Consider the following 22730-nt stretch of genomic DNA (forward strand, 5'->3'; position numbering starts at 1 on the left):
CGCACATTTTTGTGCACAATCATTATTATTACATTTAAACGAAAAGGAAAGGACGAGGAAATGATTGGTTTATGATGAGGGAAAATTTAACAGTTGAAGTTACGAATAAAGTTACTTAAAATAATTTATCGTTCGAAACGTAATACCGTAATTGGAAATAATTAAGTGCCTTAATAAATAATTAGTTGAAGCAACTTTATTCAAGAAATTTTTAAGTTAGTTACTTTTTCAACAGTTTAATTCTGATTTGTGATATCGAACGAAGAATCGTTCTCTGTGTTTGATAAAATTATCCGAGAAATTGTTAATCAAATCGCAGGCAGTTAGAATTTTTATTACTCGTTACGAGAGAGGCGGATAAATTTTAATCGAATCGAATCTTTTCGGATCTTTGAATCGCTCGCAATCTTTTCACAATCATTTGCACGGCAATGGATTCCAAAGTCGTACTTTGGAAAACACGTGCTCGATTGTCCTTCATCATCGGTCGATTATCGATCACGAGAATCTTGCATCTAAGCGTGTATTCTATAAACCCGTGTATTCGTGCATGTGCACATATTTATTTTGTTACGTCATTTTGCGCAATGCTAAGGCTTCGTGAATTATATACCACGAATTGGTTCGCAGAACGAACGGAGGCAAGCAAATAAATGTGCCGATCGTTTCGAATTGATCGCGCGTATCGTTTCCCCTCTGAAAACTGAAAGAAAGAAGGAAAGAAATTGAAACGAGGAGGAAATTACTGGGATTCGCGGAGAGAAACGAATATCTTGGGGAAAACGGCGAGAATGGGAAACTCTCGCCGGAAGAGGAGCGGCCAAGAAGCGAGCTGGGGGCCGCCAAGAGTTGCTGGGGACTTTCGAGTTGCTCGTAGTTGCACGACAAGGAGTCCACATTTCATCTTAATTCACTTCCTTGTTTCCATCCCCCGGGGGAGGAAGGGCGTGAATCAGAGAAGATGGAAGCATAACTCGTCCACGAGATAAATTTCAATTTAACCGTTCGAGAAAAATTCGCCTCTCTCTCTCTCTCTCTCTCTCTCTCTCCTTCGAGCGGATCGATCTCGATTCCTTTGCTCGATGATGCACGGAGAAAGCAGGATCTGTGTTGAAAGCAGATCTTGGATAAAAGTGTCGTAAGAGATGGGTGGTTAATCGTGACGGATAGTTATTTCAATTGTTGTCCTCGATTGTGCTGCGAGTATTTGATTCGAGATCGGTTGATTTCGGTGAGTTAGAACCGTGTCGCGGGGACATTGCGACCACTTAGAAAACCATATTCGAGAAACGAGACTGGCGTAATGTCCTCGAACGAGACGTCGATAACGAGAGCAGAAATAAAAATCGTACGTTTCCACTATGTAAGCTTTATAGTTCCATATACGGGTATATGTGTTCCCATTTCCTTTTGACTTTTCGAATGGTTGTATATATATATATCTAATAGTATACACAAGATTAAACTTAATGGTATCGATAAAAGCTATTCACGTCGTTTCGCGAATCGATTTACGTTTGTATGAATAAACTGCAAAAAGACGATTTTATCTTCCATTAATGTCAAAGCTTGTGATTTTTGACCGTCCTTCGAAGAGAGAGGTTTCTAAAATTTCTTAAATCCTTCTTTTATTTCGTAATTCGAAATGTCGAGATCTTCAAAAAGGAGAAGATCAGACATTTGCTTTTTATTCCTTCCCCATTTTCTCCTTTTTTCCCCTCCAACATTTTGAAATTAACATCTTTAAGATTTTGTCTCCTAATTTTCCTTTTTCTTTTTATTCATTTTATCTTTCAAAATGTTAATCTTCAAAGCAGCTGTGATCACAATTTTTTTTTTTTTCATTCCTCAATTTCTCTTTTTCTCTTGCACATCTAGCCTCAAAGAAACTTACGATCAGAATTTGCCTCTTAACTCTCTCCATTCTAATTCCTTTCGATACAATAAATTTACTTTTCCTTTTCCCGTACATTATTCAATTTCAAAAGATCAACGAAATCAACTTTCCAAAAAATCTTTCGTCTCCTTTTTCGATTGGTGTCTCGTCATCCTTTGACGAAAAAAATCCATGCTTGAAATTAAGATCTTCAAAGAATCGGATTTCGCCTCCTCCTAATAAATTTCCAACCTTTCCTTTTTCCTTTTCATTTACTTTACTTTTCAAAATATTATTATCCTTCGAATTTACTTTTTTCAATTCCTCAAGATCAACGAAATCAGTTTTCTTCAAAAAATCATTCGTCTCCTTTCATTGGTGTCTCGTTATCCTCTGACGAAAAAACAAAAAATCAAAAAAAAAAAAAAAAAATCTATGCAGGCAACAAGATCGTTGTAACGGAGGATCTACAATGGAGGACGTTTTGCTCGAAACGTGATTCCCACGAGACGATCGGCCGCCACAAATTCGCGCGAGATTTATCGCGTCGTGGTGGAAAAAGTACACCAGTAATAAAACACGGCATCTTTCACGGGGACCGAATGGCCGCGTTGAGATATGTCTTTCTCCTTCCCCGTGTAAAGCGAGACCGTTGTCTTTAATTCGGGACGAACTCGTGGAAATACCGATCGTCCACAACGACGCTTCGTTGCATCAAGTCGTATATCTGAAAAGTATTCGAGCTATGTCTTTCTTTCATTTCTCTTGATTCTCACGTCGATAAAAGTTTTCAGTAATTTTCAGGTTGGAACGAGGTTCGTACGTGATGCAAGGAGGGATGCAATTTTATGATAATATAGCGAAAGGATATTCGATAAATACGAGGCATAATCGAAAAGCAGTTCAACGAAACTTCTCAAATTTAGCCTTCCCCTTGGATTAAGCGAAGTAGAACGAATCGTTTCTCGTCTTTCCATTTTTCTTCCATTTCGTTTCCCATTGCTCGTTTCATTGCCGCCCCAATTCTGTTTCACTGAAACGATTCTCCACTCCAACCTAGAGATAGATAACGAAACTTTTCAAACGCACGATCTAACGCAACGTTTACCCTCTCTCTCTTTTATGCGAAACTAACCAATCGAATCGAAATTCATTTAATAGAATTCTTGTTAGGGATGTTTTTGATATAAACTTTTCACGCGAACAACACGTGAACGATTTACCCTTCTATTTATTCGAACAAACTATTCTATTGGAAGCCGCTCTCTCTCTCTCTCTCTCCATCCTTGCTCTCTATCGAAATAATATTTCAAATAAATACACGCATCTTTGAATTCTTTCGGGCAACAAGTGACGCGATGTTATTCGAACAAACATTTTAACCAAATCAAATATATCCCGAGTTGTAGATAGAAATATCTTCAATTCGCAAAAAAAAAAAAAAAAAAATATTCATTCATGGATAACATTCGGTAGAAATTTCGACTCAACGAGCGATTTCGTTGTCAAATCATCACCACCTGTCTTTTGCATGCGGGCGAAACTCGCGTTGAATCTCGAAAAGATCGGGCAAAAAGACAATTAATCCCCCAAAGTTGCGCGAATTTCTTGCTTTCGCAAGCGAGGTTTGTGCAGAGAGACGTGGAGACTATTTTTAGAAGTTGAATCCCGTGATGTTCTATCACGGGGAAGCCTCGTTTCATACCCTTTGGTTTTCTCGCTCGTCACGCACTATTCACACTCACTTTTAAGAGATTCCATCAACGTTTATGTACACACGGCCTGTATCGTGCATGCACGCACGTGCACACGGCTTTCTTCTTACAAATCTCTCTTACAAATCCACGATATTTAAACCGCGAATCATTTATAAACCCTTCCAAGTCGACGCCAAGTATTCAAGCGTATTCAAGCTTCCTCCTTTCCTTTTAAGAGATCGAAACGACACGAGAAAGGATCGAGACTAGACTGGTGAATGGGACGTGGTGAATTTATCTTGATCGGAATCTCCTCCGATGTTTTGCTGATCCACACATTTGCGAGGCTTTCTTTTTTTTTTTTTTGTGAAAAGTGGCTCGTCGAAAGTGTTGGAAGGTTATTATTTGGCAATTGGGGAATTGGAAAAATCTCTTTTAAAGGAAAATCCATTTTAAAGTTTCCGCGTTTCTTTCGTGTTTTGAACACGTTTTGCCTTCCTAGAAATCGACGAAGAGTAACAGTCCTAACAGTCTTATTATTAATTGAAAGCAATTACTTTCGAGAATTTAACACGCATATTTCTATGGTTTTAACAATTTTATTTAACTCTCGAATACTTTCTTTTCACAAATAACAAGTTGCAAGTATCGGCAACGTTGTATAAATTATTCCCAAAGCAAGTAGAGTAAGCAAGTATAAATGACTTTTCGAGAATGTTGCTTCTCCCTTTTCTCGCTATTTTTTATCGAGATAACGAGGCAGCAGATATCCGGCTACGATGGCTTTATTCGACGGTATACAGCCAACCCAATTAGCCCGCCGACGTTCCATCGATCACGTCGGGCCGCGAATACTTATGGATTAAATCGGCACGATCACGGTTAATATCGGGATTGAGATTTCGACAGAATCGACAAGTAGGTCAAGTGTACCCGACGTCTCGGGGCCACGTCTCTTTCGGACGCATTTTTCGTTCCGCGAAAAAATGAGAAAAATCCGCACGACTCGATCCCCGACACCTTATTATCTTCCCTCTATCTATCTCTCTTCCTTTCCTCCTCATCTCTCTGGGCGTTAAGAAAGTACACTTGCAAAGATATTTGTCCAATTCTTCCTATTGATTTATATTTGTATACAATTTGTATTCTTTCCTTAATCAATTTCCACGTGCAAGAATAAAAGTCAGATTCATTAGAAAATACACTTGCAAAAATATTTAATTTATACGTACAATTTGTATTTTTTTCCTTAATTAATTTTCACGTGGAAGATAAAAGTCATTCAATGATTGAAAGTACACTTGCAAAAATATTTGTTCAATCCTTCCTATTATTAATTTATATTTGTATATAATTATTCTTCTATTCTTTCCTTAATTAATTTTCACGTGGAAGATAAAAGTCAGGTTCATTCAATAAATTCCTTTACTTTCAAGATGTATATCCCGTTCATCTTTCGAGGCATCGAAACTACACTTGCAAAGATATTTGTTCAATACTTCCTATTAATGTATATTTGTATATAATTTCTATGCTTTCCTTAATCAATTTCCACGTGCAAGATAAAAGTCAGATTAATTAGAAAGTACACTTGAGATGAGAAGCAGAAATATTTATTCAATTGTACTCCTCCCTATTAATTTATATTCGTACATATAATTTCTACATTTTCCTTAATTAATTCTCACATTCCAAGATAAAAGTCAAGTTCATCCAATAACTTATTTTCGAAATGTATATCCTGCTCATCTTTCGAAGCATCGAAACTACACTTGCAAAGATATTTGTTCAATTCTTCCTATTAATGTATATTTGTATATAATTTCTATGCTTTCCTAATAATCAATTATTATATTCTTTCCTATTAATTTCTATTTCCATATATATATATATATAATTTGTATTTTTTTCATTAATTAATTTCCAAGATAAAAGTCAGATTCGTTAAACAAATTTCCTTCCTCAAGATGTACACCCTCTCAGGATCTGATCGCCGTCGAAAAACGATGTCAACGATCGATCCACCTTCAAAAACAATTTTTCTCGTCCGATTAATCATGGACGGACGGGGAATCCGGAAGATCCTCGCCGTGAATCCAAACAAACGTTTAATCCTCGAACTTCAGTCACCACAGTTGTGGAGGGACTCGAACAATACGTCTTTCGAATGCAAACATAATTTGTACTCATCCGTTATGTCGAAGGAAGGGGGACGAAGCGCAAGGCCGGGTCGATCAGTCATCGCGGCGAAACGGTGGATCGCAACCCCCCTCACCTCCTCTCCCCCTCTCTCCGTGCTTCGAACCGAGTTTCGAAACGTATTAATTGATATTCGAGAGGGGTCCCAAGTGCTCGGCCTCGCTTCATTCTCCAAGACGAGGGCTCGATTCCAGCGAAATTAATAATAATTTCGATCGTATCGGCGCCGGTTTCATTCCCATCGATCGATCGGTACGTCGCGTTCCAATTTCGCATAGCTCGTCGAAGGAGAGAGGGCGCAATTATCCGCCGCCTGCTCGGACGAAAGTCGCGACGAAAATGATGCACGAATCGTGGAGACTCGACATAACGCTTGCGTGTTATTCGTAATGCGTTCCCATGCGTTTTTCATTATTGTCATTGATAAAATCCTCGCGAATAGATACGAAACGATAGAAGAAATTCTTCATGAAAGAAATATATATCTTTGATATAATAACATCGAAGAAGAAATAATAAGAATTATTTTTATTATAGTTATTGGATTGTTTGTATTCATCGATCACAATATCGATAATTTAACGGAGAGGTGGATGTTTCGTCGATTCCATTAGGTGGAACAGGAAGAGAGAAGTTTATTAGTGAGGAGGATTTAGTGGTGACGAAACATACAATACGTGATGTATTACGCACACACACAATTACGCAAAAAAAAAAAAAAAAATAAATAAATAAAAATGAACGAAAACGTACGAGTAAAATATCGTTCGAAGAAAGAAATCCTCGATAATTTTCTCGTTCGAAATCTTTGCCATCGAAATTGCCGTTTAATCGAATAACCGAAAGAAATGGCGCATCGATATTTTATTTCGAGCGAGAGTCAAAAGCAAGAAATTTATTTATCGCTTAGAAGAAAATTGGATTGGAAAAATTATACAAAAAAATACACGAATCTAAAGTCAATAGTTGTCTATGATATTTAACACGTTACATTTCTCGATCTTTAATTTATCCTTGCAGCAAAGGTATTTGCAACAAGGTATTACGATCGATACTTACGCGTTCAGATGATAGAAGCTTATCGATTCGGTTAATCATTATCGCGTTCGTTTCCACCGCGATAATGAAAAATGTCGAGGACCGTAACATCCCGTTTGATCTTTCCCACTCGATAATATTAAAGATTGATATAATCGGTGTTCAGTCACTTTTGATTCTCGCTTCGTGCAAAGGATAGCGCAATTGGACATCGAAGCTCGTGTATCAAAAGGAATTTTCCAAAGGTTGTCAGGATACAATTACTCACGTACCTTGATCATGGTATAAGCTCGGCTTTCCTCGTGCACCGCCCTCTTTTCCTGCTTCTCCATCATCGAGTACGCCTTGGCCCATCGTAATCCTTCTTCCTGTGACACGACACACACACCACGTTCAGCTAATCGTTCGATAATCTATCGTTCGTGCTTACTACAAAACTATCCTCCGCGTCCAAACATCCCCCGCTTCGCTTACACACACACACACACACATATATACATACATAGGTATATATTAAATCGCAATACCAGACTTTGATCCTTTCGAGCCAAATATTTACCCTCGTTCCGACCTTCGATTCCGTGCTAAGCGTACATTTGAACGGAATCGAAAACGGATACACCGCATTGAACGGATCACGCATCGTTGTATTCGCGCGCGTAAACCTGTGTGTGCAGAGTGGAACAGGAACGCGATTATCCCAACAACAGTTGGCCGAGCCTCTGCTCTACTTGTTGGTAACATAAAAATGATATTTTATCAACCGATCATTCTGCTCTCGATTATCGAACGTTAAATCAGATTATTAAAAGACTTTCGTATTTTTATAATTCTAACGAACTGTCCTCTTATATCTACTCGATTTCGACTCGATTTCGTCGCGGTGATTACGCAAAACTCAAACACGATTTCCAATAACAACCGCGCAGAATTCTGCATCACGATTTCAACACTACGGCTACACTCAATCGAAAATGATTTTATTAAAATATTCGAATCTCTATCAAGTTGTGTACAGCGATCGTCGGATCTATTATTCTATATTGAAAAATACGCTTCGTTTTAATAATTTTCCGAACGCATTGCGGGGCCATTTAACGTTCCCAACGACGGTTAATTAGCCGAGAAGAATTAGCCGAGCTAATTTCACCTCTTTATCGCGCACTTCCAGTTTTTAACCTTAGAGAGATGCAGACTACTTTTTTTTTTTTTTCCTCTCCCCTTCTTTTTTCCTTTGCTACTTTAAATTGCGCAAACATCCGACAATGGAGAATGCTCTTTCTCGGTTCCCCGATTCGTAGAGTTCATTTTTCCGCCCCCTCTCCGTTTAATAAAAATCTCTAAACAGAACGATATTATTATCATCACGAGCGGAGCGAAACGACGAATTGTTTTCGACGATTGATCGGATGTAATCTCGAATATCCCTCATCCCTCTTGTAATTAATTCACGTTACGAGCGCGAAAGAACTTTTTGTTGAACAATAGAATACGAACGAGAGAATTAATAGCTATTACGTATAATCGCAGCATCGATTATTCGATTTCGTTAATGACTCGTAACGTGGATGAAATGCGTTAGTCTGGAACGGTTTCCAAATTAATCACGAATCGCCTCGTTAGATCGATGACAGTACGCGAAATTGTTGCCGAGAACACGATATATATTTATTTCAATCGTGCACGATTGAAAAATAAATAAAGAGAAGAAAAATAGAAGAGAGGAGAAAAAAAAAAAGAAAAGAAAGTTCTCCATCACAACCGACAATCATCGTTCCAAGGATCGTGTTTATTACGTGATTCTTTTTAACCGGTTGTCATATAACGAAGATAAACATTTTTAAGATCGAACTTGTATTTGCGCACGACAATCTGAAAAAAAGGAAAAAAAAAATTGCGTGGAAGAAACGCGCGTTAGAAACGTGCCGCGACGAGGTCGATCGCGTATCATCCTTGTCGTACAACAATAATATCACGCAGTCCAATCGGATGCATTATCATAATCGATATTTCGTTAGCATAATGAAACGATACTCTCTTTCTCTCTCTCTCTCTCTCTCTCTCCGTTACGAAATGGAACGTCCACACGACACATCTACACGTACGTAATGCGACCATCGAAACAGGAACAGTCGCGCGATTAAAATTCTCTCCGCTTCGAGACCCGATGTGGTTCGTTTGTTTCATGTAGTTAATCGCACACAAAATTCACGTATACACGCCTATTTGTTTGTCGCTTGTTAAAAAAAAGGAAAAAAAAAAAGAACGAATCGTTTTCCATTCTTCCCTTCCTCTCTCTCTCTCTCTCTCTCTCTATTTTTTTTTGTCTTTCATTCACATTTTACACGTGTACGATGTAAATTCTTTCCCAATCGAGGTTCCCCGGTGTTATTTTCAAATAATTTTCGAAACTCGATCATCTATTAACTGCGAACAGATTAAATTCATGCAAATTCGTCTGCAAACGATGAACAGTGTTCTCTAGGGAAGGTGTGTATACATCTACTGTACTGGGTTTTCGCTAATTGTTCGTTCTAGTATTCGATATTTTTGCTGTTTTGCAAACAGGCCTGGCCTCACCGCAGCGTAAGATTGGATCGAAGCGCGTCTCTTGGATCGCAGGCACAGTTTTAATGTAAACAACGTGCTACGAATCGGCTAGCGAATACAGAGTCGAGACGCTCGTAGATAAAACGAATGATCAAACTATACGCTATACATGCTTTGTACATTATACGTGTATATGTATATATATACACGAGAGAAACATACGAAACGAGCAAACGCGGGCTTTAAAAATTTTTATCTCGCTCGATTCAAAAAATTGGACGATGATTTAAAAAAAAAAAAGAAAAAGAAAAACAGGGAAAGCGGATGGAAGGTCAAAAGAAATGGAAAAATTAGGAAAATAGTTGTCCGATGTGAGCCGAGAACTCTGGCGGCCGGCCAACCAACCCCCGACTATTTCGCCTACACCTCGCCTGTTAAAATTCCTGGCTCCAGCGTGTCCACCCCACCCCACCCTCTGGGGTCCAGTCCGATCTGCCATCCGCACAAACACCGCGGCCGACCTCCTCTTCGTTTCCAGCCTTCTCTCCTCCAGTCCCCTCCCCCACGATTTTTCCACGATTTATGTTATTTTTGCGGCCAAAGTTTATCGCCCCTCTCCTCGTATCTCTTGTTCCGCACGCCTTCCGGGGACATTGAGAAAATTATGTGTAAAGAAACGCGCGTGCTGGAAATTGGGCAAAAGAGAGAAGAAATTCGGACGAATTTTCCACGAATATTTTAAGTGTGGAGGATTGGAAAGAAATGGCCTCTGATAAATTCCATAAATCTGTAACGGTAGATACGGAATTTTTATTATTACGGGTAACAACTCGGAAATCTTCCTTTTTATCCCTTCCTCCTTCGAAGGAAGATGGTCTCGCAAGGTTGATTCGGTTGGACAATCTCGTGGACAATCTCGTCAATTTATCTCGATCAACTTATCTCCCACTTAAGAATCCGTATATCGATCCGTGCAACGATACGTTCACGCTACATTTAGCACGTGGATCAAGGAACGGCCATTATTCATCCGCAACGAGCTCGTCACGAGCGCCCTACCAGTTTGATTGAAATTCACCAGCAGCGCTGCTACTCCTTCCTAATATTCAATTCGTGGCTCGAACATTATCGAACACGTGCTCTCCAACCTCGTGACACTCGGATGATTTTCGCCGATACTCCGGCTAATAAGATAAACGAACTTCACGATCCATTTGAACGGTCGATCCCTCGTCGAACCCTCTCGAAAATCGTGTCCCTCTCGAACGTTCGCAACATTTTGAAATCGTCTTTATTCTCGATTCAAGAGCCGTTCCAGGATAATATATCGACCCTTTTCACTCTGAGCAATTTTTAACATAATCTACCAACAACCATCGAGTGATTTTTTACTACGAGCAACCAACTGGACTTCCAGGACTATTTGCATACAGGCGCCTCTGCGGAAGATTGAAAATCTTGCTTTGTCATAAAAACAAAATAAAAAAACATTGCAAAAATTTTGAATAATAATTTCAATTATACGGGCAACGCGAACTGTTGAGGCCTCGCGAAAAATTGAAGAATATTCTACATTTCAAAGTTATAAAGATACACAAGGCTGCTTTTAGATCTCGCCGTTGTCGCCTCACCTATCGAAACGCAAAGGGTTAATGTATCGTTAACTCGATGCAAGAAGAAAAGAATTTATACGACACTCGCAACTCGGTCTCCCCTGCCAAAGACTCGTGAATTACGGTGTCGTTAGGTGAAACACCGATGGAACTGCAGCCAAGCTCGTGTCGACGAGAGCGCGAAAAAGAAAGAAGGGAATAATACTCTCTCCCCCCGATGCGGCAGTCGGCCATTCTTTTCAACCGGTCCACTAACGGGCGAGTTAAAGTGTCGTCACGACGTGAACCCTTTTGTCGAGCTTAAGTATTAAAATCCTCTCGGCTCTTAAACTCTTATCACAATCGCAAGGAGGGACAAAAGAGGTGGACGGCGTCGAGATGGGAGCCGTGTACATCCCTCCGCCCCTTTCCAATACATCGTCGAGGCCTCTTTCATCAAGAAGAAAAAAGGAAACTTTATTCTCCGCGGTTAACGCGTCACCGCCGCTCCCTTCATTTATCGCCCCCGTAATTAATCCCCTCCGCGCCTGGAACTCTTGGAAACGAGTTCATCTCTTTGAACGTATTCGAGGGTATACATTGGGGAATCCCATACGGCTCTTTCTCTGTTTTGGGGGAGGAAGGATTTTTCACAATTCGAGTTGGTTGAAAAGTTGCTTTGGTATTTATCGAAGAGAAAGAAGATTGATTCGTGATACATTTGCAGAGAAAGATTATTGCTTCAAGATGTGCAATAATCGTCATATCGCGGCATGTTGTGCAGAGCGTAGTAGCGAAAGGGTTAAAAGAAAGAGTAGACGAAGATGGAGATCTCGTTTGGAGGAAAGTTAAAGCACTCGAGGCGAAGGAGCATCGAGAGACACGCTCGAAGAGGTCTCGTTTCCACTTATACGTGCTTACAATCGACTTCTGTGCGGTCCACAGAGGTGTTTCCAGAGGGAAAGAGATTCTCGAAGATCTTCACCGGTCGACGATTTAACCGATGATGAAATTACGGCCTTGTCTTGCTTCCAAGTAGCCTGGAACAATGCGCAAGTTGGAAAGTATCGCGAAACTTGAACGAGAAACTTAATCACAACGTCTCTCCCTGATCTCAGCTTGGAGGACTGTTTAACCTAAAAAGCGGCCTCGCTCTCTTCCGGCCCAATAAGTTTCCCCGATGCAATTTCGTCTCCCCTCCTTGTAATTAGCATCCAAAATTCGACGGATAATCCGATTCCGGTCAGATCGAAAATTTCCTCGTCGAGCCGCCATCTCCCTCCTCGAATCTCTTCGAGACTCTTTCTCGATACTTTGTCGTTCGATCTCAAATCTATATTCTACATTCTGGAAACGATCGATATCGTTGAGAAAATATTTTTTCGAGAGGAAGGGAAAGAGGAGGAAAGAATCAAATGATTTTAAATTTATATCGTATGTACATCTGTTTAAATGGTATACTTCTTTCAAGGAGTGGAATCGTGTTCCACGAAGAAAGAAAGGAGGAAGACGCGATCATCGACCGTTGGAAAAACAGTTGAAAGAACGGGCGTAATAATTAATGCCCGACACGTTCTCCTGTTTGAAACGAGGCTCGATACACCCACCAACACCCATCCAACTCCCATCGCTGTTGGCCGTGATAAGTTGCAAACTTTTCTGGCCAACGTCTTTACGCCTCAACTTTTTACGATCTCCTTCGATATCGATCCTCTCTCAACTTAAGATTAAGCAAACGACGAGAATTATGATTAATCTCTCCCTTTTATGGGTGGAATATGATCCTGGGATCGATATTTTTTTTTTTTTTTTTTTGGATCTTTTGGAAACTTGGTTAAACAAACGACGAGAATTATGATCATCTCTCTGTCTTTTATGGGATCGATATTTATCTTTGAAATCGTTGATGGAAGAAGAAGATGGTCAATTCTACGAAAAAACTGAGACAAAATTAATTCTAAACCTGACGAATAAATATTAAAATATACGTATATCATCGAAGGACTGACATCTAAGAAACTTCTTGATTTTCATATAACGTTAAAACACAATATCCTTCGATGGATCCGTAAATATACGCTTGCTTGAGCTAAATCGTGATTAAACCTGATATTAACCGATTGAATGTGACGAAGAATGTGACAAGCGAAATGATAGAAACGGCGAATCGAGCTCGAGCTTACCAGATTTAGGAAAATTCTCTGAAAACCGCGCAGCCACGATTTATGCCCGCGTGTCGAAACTCGCCACACATTTGCTTGAGGAATTAACCGAGGCTCCTCCGTTTAATCGTGCTATCTATTAGTAGCCGAGAAGTATTCATCCTGAATCTCGATAACGGATGCAAACGCGGCCGTTAATTTCCTCGAAAATCGATGAACGCCGCCGAGATTCAGAAATTTCGTTGTGCACGCTTGCACGGAAAATTCGAGATGGAATATTGAAAATTGCTTATACAGAGAGATAAAAAAGTATATTAAAAAAAAATAAAAGAAAGGAAAAGATGGTGGTACAAGACGAAATGGTGCGGAAGTGTGTGAAAAAAGCGTGTGTCGAATTTTTGTTTTCGAAAAAATATCGAACGATTTTATGCACGTGCACTTGAGGAGGTAGAATGTAGAGTAGAGTCGTGTTAAGTGCCGCTTCGCTCAAGTGCTCAAGTGCACCGGCTTTGTGGAAGAAAGATCTTTATAATCGATTTTCCAAAAAAAAAAAAAAAAAAAAGAAATCGAACAACATTCCGTCAAAAATTCTTACTCTACTATTCTCATTTCTCCATCGATTCGTTGTAATTTTCGATACGTCGTTTTTACATATATATATATATATATATCGATGAACAGCAATGAGTAATGTTCTTTGCCTCGACCCCGAGAGTCTCGAGATAGGAGATTTAATCGTGTTAAACGGTCGTGCATTCGACGTGGAAAAGCATACCGAGCGATCAAAAGTCAATTTTCAATCTTTAAACGGAGGGATAAGGAGCAATATTTTTCTATAGTGGAAAATTAAGATTACATTTATAGACTAAAATAAATAAATATAGGATCTACTCTGTGCGTGTGTGAAGAGATTGTGTTGTGGAGGGGATACACTCACCGGATTCTCCGCGAAGAAAGCGTCTTCTTGACGTTTCGTAGGCAGATCCAAGAAGACGGACGATCTAGACCGGTCGTAAAGATCCACGTCGACGAAGAAGTCGAAGAGGGGTGCGCCGTTCACCCTCAACAACCTCGAAACTAGGGGTGTTATGTCGGCCGGTGCAATGCTCTTCGGCGGTAGATAGCCCCCGAGTTCGCGTAAAAGCTCGTAAACTGAAAACAATCGTGATCGTGAACAACGATTTCTTTCTTTCTTTCTTTCCTTTTTTTAACGAAGTTTCGCGAAAGTGGAACGATAGAATAATGCGTCGAACGCGAATTCATCGCGAGAAGAGGCGTAGGATGGGGTGGAGAAAAGAATGGGGTGGAAAAATAATCGAAACTCGCAAACGTGGAAGAGGTTTTTCATCATAAAAATCGATTCGACGAGCACGGACAATGAGCAGGATTCCGATATCCGGAACAAGGTGGAACAAGGTTCGAATACATTCATCTTCCTGTTTAACGAGCGACTTTTCATCATCGAACTTCGCGTCCATTCTCTTCTTTATCGACGCGACCGCGGCCCATCGTGGATGGCAACGTGAATAAAAGGCGAGCACGTCGGTTGGCCGTATGCGAGATCAACAACGATCTTATCGAGGTTTACGATCGCGTCCTCTCGTTCGGGGAGAATCAAGCAACGACCTTCGTTGCTATCGAGAACCTGTCACGCTATTTCGCTATGCTTGACGATCATCGTCATCGATCGATATTTCCGAATCCACGTCACGAGTCGAACGGGACGAAATAAGAGAAAACTAGGTAATTTAAGAGGTTCGGTCGATCGACGGCCGAGTTGGAAAAGTCGGATTGGCGAGAAAGAATTTAACAGTGACACGTTACCGTCACTCTCGCGATAGTATAATATCGTCTCTACTCGTAATATCATTGGCCAAGGTTATCCGCCTATGAGATCGCATACTTCATATCTGATACAATATTTATTATTCATTATTTATAAAAACTTGTTTCTCTTGTCTTTTAAAGCTCGATATAATGTTTTTCATATTCGAATCAAATCTCCTTTCCATCAATTATCACTCACGATTAAATGACACAATTTTCCTCAACACTTGTTCTTCTCTCGCCAAAAATTATCAACAAATCGAACAATCGTCCCTGTTTCCTTCCCTTTCCTTTCATATTTGTTGTAAACGATGTCGATTTCATCCGGGGAAAGCGTTACACAAACGATCGGTGAAGAATTTCCATTAGAAACTCGCCCCTTTAAGAGGAAAGGTCTGAAGGGGCAAAGCTTAGAGCTCGATAAAGATGGCATCTTGGAATATATCCACGCTCTCGAAATTCTGGCAAGTTCGCCGTTAAGTAAAGGTTCGCGTGATTTCAATCGCGGCGAACAATCGCCCGCGCCTCCTCCCCCCTCCTCTTGCACCTACGAAATCGACATCAACCACCTCGTCCTCCACCCTCTCCTCTCCTCGATCTCCTTGTGCTCGTCTGTATGTTTGCATGACGCAAGCAGCGACGTACACCGATCGCTTTCGATCGACGCCCGAAATTTCTCCTCCTTTGTTTCACCTCACCTCCCGTCTCCCCTTCGTCTCGCCCTTCAAATTCATACGTTACAATCAGATAATATAACAACAACAACAACGAAATCATCGTCGAAATTGAAATGCATTATCTTCGATCATGTAACTGTCCCAAAAGAATTACAAAAGATGTTAATAAATAATTATCCAACCCGGTCTCTTTTCAATTCTCTTTTCAATAATACAAAATATAACACAAAAACACAATCTTCGATAATTCGACCGTCGAGGAAACAAAGAAGTTAACAATTATCCGGCCAGCTACTCCCTACTCCAAGATTCTCCAAGATGAAAATCTCTCTTTCAATAATTAGAAACTTGTACATACACGCGCGTTACAACAATATAATATAACAACGCAATCTTCGCACACTGCGAACGCTCGAGGAACAAAGAAGTGGAACAACCGATAGTCCTCCGAACCGATTTCTCCTTCTCTTCGATGAAAATTAAAATCGCGGGAACGCATTCGATAATTGAAACTTCGTTATCGTCCACAACAACGACGTTTCGTGACGAACAGAAAAACGCGCGGTTGGAAAACTAATTTAGAAATCCGCAATTTCTCCCTCGATGCGCGTATACCCTCCACCCCTCCCCCAACGAGATCCCGCTAACGAGATAATTTTCCCCGCGTTCCTCGAGCAACGGGTCGGCGGTTGATTTCACTGGCTGCTTCGTAATTAGAGGCGTCCTAACGAAACGCGTATAACGCGCGAGACGGTTGAATCGAGAACGCGTTCGGAATAGGTGGAGGAGGGAGCCACGATGGAGGGAACAATCCGGAAGTTCCATTTCCGCAACCCACAATCTTCCCCGATTTCCTCGGCATGGAAATTCAATCGGGATACGGCCAGCTACGGGCTTTGAAATTAACCGTGCCTCCGACCGGCTTAATTCATCCCTCCCCATCCTCGAGAATCGACCATTTTCCCAACACCCATGATATATATATATATCATTCGTGTACGCGTATATCGTGTCACAATAAAACGAACGAGATGTGGACGATGGCGTTCGTTTCTTCGTGCTCGTTCGAAGATTTCGCGTGGGTGGAGAGAAAGAGAGAGATAGAATGGATGTTGTTTTTACTATCGTTTAAGAATCACGGTATCGGAGGAGCCGAATTTAGTGAATCGATATCTATTCCATGCTCGAGGTCGCTATTATTACAAAATTATCGAATCGGAGAGAAGGAAGGAAAAGGATCCATCTCTGTTGGGTGGAGAGAGCAAGATCGAACAAGATCGAGAGGTTCAAAGGGCAATCCAAATGTGAAATCAATTGCGCGTTCAGTAAAAAGAAAGAAAAAGACGGAAGAAGAGGAACGGCGGGGGAGGTTTGTCGCGCTGCTTAAACCCTTCCATTCAGTTCTGGGGAGACGCGAACTTCCGGCTTTCAGCCAGGAGAGTGCACTCCTCCGCGTCGAGAACGAACTTTGACGAACTCGACTCCGTGAAACGTCGTCCACCTGTCTCTCTCCTCACCCTCGAGTTTCCATCGATGGATAAAATTATCGTGTTCTCTTCTCCCCCAATCTTCCTTCAATCCTCCCACGAAAATCCCACGAACCTCCACGTTTCCAATGAAGAAAGTTACGGAAGTGTCGAGTTACGACGATCGAGATTGTCCTTGACACGGTTTCCGAGTCGAGCATTAACATCGGAGGGGAGGGGGGGGGAGGGTTAAAAAAAGCTTCTCGTCATCAACTGCCAACCCTCTAACGTGCCTCGATGCAATCTATATATAGAACTACTTTGGTACTACCTTGCTTCCCTCCCCCCCCCCCCTCCACCGTGCCACAGCCGTGTCGAGTATTCCTCGAGAATTCTACACCTCCCCTCAGAGCGAGCAAAACTCACGAACCGATTCTTTACGAACACTATTCGCGCTGTTTCCCGAGTTAAAAAGTTATTTTAAGATATCGATCACGAAACAACACTGTTTCTCTTATATAATTTCTATATCCGATAAATTCTAAAATACCCCTGATAAATAAAGAATAAACTCGCGCAGGGGGAAAAATTTCGAGGTTCCAAGTTTTTTACGGATCGAAGCATCGGGCATGGAATTTCGTATTTTCCGTAGTACGAGGAACAGTTTTCTCTCGGGGTAGAGCCGAGTAAATCATCCGACCGTAGTAGCTCGAGGCCAAATTGTCCAACCTTGACACCCTTGGCGACTTTCGTTTCGTCGTTTTCTTATTTGCCAACGGCTTATAATCCCGACGCTCGCTTCCACGATTAATCTTCCCCCGTTAATTGGGTAATGGATCGTTGCACGAAACGTGTCGGCATGGTACAGGTGCCGGCCCGTGATAATCGATTCCTCGTGCGTTCCACGTATATTCCGCGCGTGGAGGGGAAAACGCTCGATTGTCTCTCCTCGGACCGAGGAGACGCGTAACCATCGTCCATCTCGAAACGGTCACGGTCTGGCGAGTAGAATGGAGCGTAGTAGCTCTATAGGACGAGACAGATCCGATGATAAAGTAGATTATGGTTCATGGCCAGACTTCGAGGCGAGGATACGTCGATCGTGATGAGTGGAATGAACAGTTATAGAGGAAGATTAAGTAGATCAAGTATAGTTACGGTCGGACGAGTAGAGTAGATCTAGTAAACGGGATAATGTCGCGATATAGACAAGTGGAATAAAGTATTCACGGCCACAGTGGAGAGACAAGTGGAACGAATTGGTTATATAGGCAGGCGAGGAGAATGGGCTAATAATAATGGTCGAACAAGTGGAGTAAAATTGTCCTGGCTCGGCAAGTAGAGCGGGATAATCGTTGTCGCGACAGCTTGTTCGTTTTAGAAAGTTAAAATAATACGTGATATTAGAACATCATAAAGAAAACATATATATATTTGCAATATATATTTACGCGTCGTGTTTTTCTCTCCCTTTTCTCCGTTGATTAAAATATAGAAATCGACTTGTTCGAGACAATATCAGCCGCTGTGAACTACTTTGAAAGTTTGCAAGTTTCGCTATGGTAACTGTACGCCTTATACAAAGGCGAATCATAAATGAGTCTTTTGTGATGTCATATATAAATAGAATAGCAGGATTTAACGTGGATAGAAGCATGAGCAGCAATCTTGACCGTGAAAATCAATCCCCATCTCTTATCCTTGATTGTTTACAATTAATCCAAAATGGAATAAAATATCGATCGATTCTAACGAGAACGAATATCTTTCTCTCCCTCTCTCGTTCAGATTTCAAGTAAAAGATAGGGGAATATCGAGCCTTCCTCCTCGAAGGGAAGGACTTCGAAATGAAATTTGCAGAGGAGGGGAGGGGGGGAGGGAGAAGTTATCGCGTTACCAACCAGCCATTGTAACGCCCGAAGCAAGAGCAATTCTATAGCAAATTGCAGAAGGGTGGCGAAAGTCGTTCGCGATAGCGCCGCCGCAACGGGCCACAATAACGAAAGCATCGTCTATCCCTGGAACGATGATGAGAAAATGTGGAAAAGCTTGTCTTGTCGCGGGGACGCTTGCTCGATCTTCGACGTGGATAATCGTGGATAATGAGAGGTTGGACACGAACAGGGACACGAATATCTCGACCTTGGACGGGGATCGAAAGTACGATCGACATTCGACTCGACTCGGAAGCAGAGTCAGTCAGGGGAAAAAGTGGGTCACAGTGGATCGTGACCCGCGCCTGCCAACACGCACGCGAACCTACGTTATTCCCCTGTTCTGCGTGTACGCTTTTTCACCGCTCGTGTCGTATCGTACGCACGCGATCAGCTCCGCTGCGCAAAAAGAACCCACCTCCTTCTCTCCGCCTCAAGGACCCGATCACGCACCCCGATGAACGCTCGCCCGCATAATTACGCATAATCGTGGTTGGCAACCGAGGTCCAACACCGATTAAAAAAAAAAAAAAAAAAACGAAAAACACGAGGAGGAAAGACGAGGTTTGTGCGAAAATGATCTTGAAACGATCTGAGAAACCGGCGTCTTGCAACAACAGCGAGATTTTCGAGGGGGAGAAAGAAGGCTATGGTTTATTGCTTTATTATTCCGTTCCGTTTTATTATACCTTCGAGGCTGGTGGATACCGATGGGACCTCAACCCGTTCTCAAAAGTTTCAAGGTTTTTCTAGAATTATTAAGAGCGATACCAGTCAAGCTTTTAAACCGCTTAAATGGTTTATTTCAAGAGCCACCTCTGCGCATCGTCCCCGAACATGGTGCGCGAAAACGAGCGTGATTCTTGGAAAACAATTTGCGGTCGAATACGAAACAGAAGACGAGCCAACTCGTTTTCCCAACTCCGTTTCCTTCTTGTCGCGTGATCGATGATCCGCCTAACTATTTTTGTCTACCGGAACAAAAGGCGGTCGTCCAAGCTTGTTCGAGAGGATGTTCACGTGTGTGTAATCCGCAAGAGGCACGCGGAGAGACTCGATTCCGAGGGATTGGCAAACGAGCCGCGGCGACCACACACGCGACCACCCCTAATATCCACTAATTGTTCCCCGATTAATTACGCGCACACAGTCGAGCTAATCCGCCGCTGACATTATTATCCGGTTGATTGTCGGCTACGTTATCGAGCCTTGCGTCGATCAGCGACCATTTACGGCGACCGGTATCGTCGAATCTCGGTATCGCGTCGTTCGAGTCTCGTTTCTAGGGGGTGAATTGCTCGATCACGAATTGGTCCGATTTTACTTTTCGTATCGATGTTGTTTCGCTCGTTGTTGTTTCGATCGCGCGTGAAACCATTACAGCCGAATTTCACATTGAATTTTTTATTCGTGGTTGAAGGAAGCAATCGTTGATTCGTATCATGAATTCGAGTCGCGTTTGAATCGTCATTATCAAGTTCAAATGCACTCGAATTTCTTGTGAAAATTATTCGTAGAAAGAAGTAATCGATTCGTATCACTGAGCTTGCCTCGTGTTCGAATCGTCATTATTTTGATTGCACTTCGAGTCGTTTGAAGGCGGTTGAAAAGAAAGTAATCACGGTTGAATTTACTTGACTCTAGCCTCGTGGTTCGATGTCGGTCGTGTAATTCGATTCGTCATGCCACTGGCATCATTGAAACTTTAATGCTAATTGGAAGAGCGGAAAGTTACCCCCGTCATGGTCAATGGATTTTCTCACGGTTTTCAGATATAAATTATTCACCAGCGATATTCATGACGTTAGACGCGTTTTAACCATCGAAAGGATTTTATTGTAATATAGCGATACAAAAGAGCGAGAAAAAACCGTTCAGCCTCTTTTAATACTCGTTTAAATACCACACATTGTGCATCTCTCTCGATTGGAAACTCGATCTTTGCCCTTCTTATTTACGGCATAAAATATCAAAATGTTGTGATATTAACGAGGGATAACTATCGCGAGGAAAAATCGCGACGTCTTTCTATTCTGCAAACTTGAATAATAATGTAACAATCCACCTCTATCGTGCAACTGGCGATATTTTAATCCATTCTGATCTCTCCTATCGATAAAAATATCCCGACAGATCCTCCTCCCCCCTCTTCACATTCGTATCAATTCGCGAGTCACGATCTCCTCATATTTCTTCGACCGGGTCGAGATCGATCCGCCCATAAATAAACGCACGGACGAATAAAAATTCTTTTTCAAAGAGGCAAGATGAAGAAAGAAAGAAAGAAAAAAAAAGAAACGTCTCTCGCCATAAATCACGAAAACTGGTCGAATCGCAGCCAGGATCACTGTTATCGGGGGAGGAGAGATGGATCTGATCCGATGGAGAAAGAAGAGTTTGGAAATAGCCGCGGGTTAGGAGAGAGAGAGAGAGAGAAAGAATTGTTTCATGCATTGGAGCGCGATGTTATCCCTTCTCCAGCCTGAATGCAAATCGCGGCGAGATAAAAAAGGCAACGGGCTGACCGCCAGCAAACTGTCCATCCCAAACGTGGCATACGCTTCGAGAGTGCTCGCGGAACATAATCCGCGAATCAACCCCCGAAAAACTAGCCTCTCTGGCTTCTGTGGTGGAGGGGAGGGGAGAAAAAAAGCGACGCGTGTGTGTGTATGCGCGCCATCGAGACGAGCTAATCGATCGACGTCGTGTTTTTCCCCAACCTTCTTTTTCTTCTTTTTCCTCCTTCTGTTTCTTTCTCTCTTCTCCCGCCAATTTCAATTACGCGTCGAAAGAATTTTTTTCCCACCCGGGTTGTTGTTGACCCGCTCGAGGTCTCTCGCTTTAAAAACGAACCGCAGCAGGCCAACGCCACGCTAAAACCACGGGTATGAAATTCTACCGTTCAATTAAATCCGCGTTGACAACGCGGTCAGAGACGAAAAAACATCGGCAAACTTTCGACGTCCCTCTCGCAAATTTTTTTCGCGAATTTTATAACTCTATCCATCCATACTGGATCTCTTCTTTTTTTCTTTCTTCCTTTTTTCTTCTTTTTATAGACCAGTTGGTGAAAATTTTAATTCAATTAACCCAGAAACGGGTTGTACGTATGTGGGTTAACAACCACGGGATCCAGCGGAATGGATAACGCACGGAAAGATTTTCAGGAGGAGACAGATCCATCGACGAGCGGCTTAACAGTCAATTAACGTCGAATGAACTTGATGCGCCGAGGGAGGAGGCCGTTTTTCCCCGCAACAAAGCGCGCTTTCTCTTTTTCCCCGCTCGACCAACTTCCAAGGCCCGTGTCGTATCGTGTCGCGATCGCAGCGCGGCCTTGAGCCGCGTTTCCATTCCACGTGCACCGCTCGCGACAAATTCTTTTTTAACCAACGGGAGTCGAGGAGAAGAACGAATGCGAAAAAGGAAGAAATAGGCAAAGAGTAAAAGGGGAAAGAGAGGACGTCTCCTGAACAGGACTTCTCTTTATCCTCGGCTTAACGCGTGGCCAATCGCCACAGTTTCGTCCCTTGCATTGATCAATTGGATCTCCGCTCGGCTAGTTTCGCTTTTGCACGGTTGAATCGGTCTAAAGTCTCAAATCTCCAATCCATCAATCTCCCTCTCGCCCTCTCTGCATTGTTCACGAAGCTTCCAGCTCGACTGCTTTCGCTGCCCTTAGCCTCGCGATCGTATTTTCGAAATGGCATTA

The 22730-nt window shown here is 42.0% G+C and overlaps 2 protein-coding genes across 7 annotated transcripts in view; one reads left to right on the forward strand and one right to left on the reverse strand.

The window, feature by feature from the left end:
* Positions 1-22730, forward strand: part of LOC100866315 (CDAN1-interacting nuclease 1) — a 131049-nt gene that overhangs the window by 40899 nt on the left and 67420 nt on the right. The gene's annotated exons all lie outside the window — the stretch shown is intronic.
* Positions 1-22730, reverse strand: part of LOC100865960 (neprilysin-1) — a 66875-nt gene that overhangs the window by 18138 nt on the left and 26007 nt on the right. For 5 of the 6 annotated variants that reach the window (XM_086904761.1, XM_086904760.1, XM_031918368.2 and 2 more), the window contains 2 exons: positions 14052-14266; positions 7083-7178 (listed from right to left, as the gene is read on the reverse strand). In XM_086904761.1, the coding sequence (XP_086760887.1) occupies positions 7083-7178; positions 14052-14266 (311 nt within the window). The remainder of the gene's footprint in view (positions 1-7082; positions 7179-14051; positions 14267-22730) is intronic. The other variant, XM_086904759.1, reaches the window with a different exon arrangement.

This window comes from Apis florea, unplaced genomic scaffold, assembly GCF_048593485.1.
Source record: "Apis florea isolate Af1SG1 unplaced genomic scaffold, ASM4859348v1 contig_2350_pilon, whole genome shotgun sequence".
NCBI classification, from domain to species: Eukaryota; Metazoa; Arthropoda; class Insecta; order Hymenoptera; family Apidae; genus Apis; species Apis florea.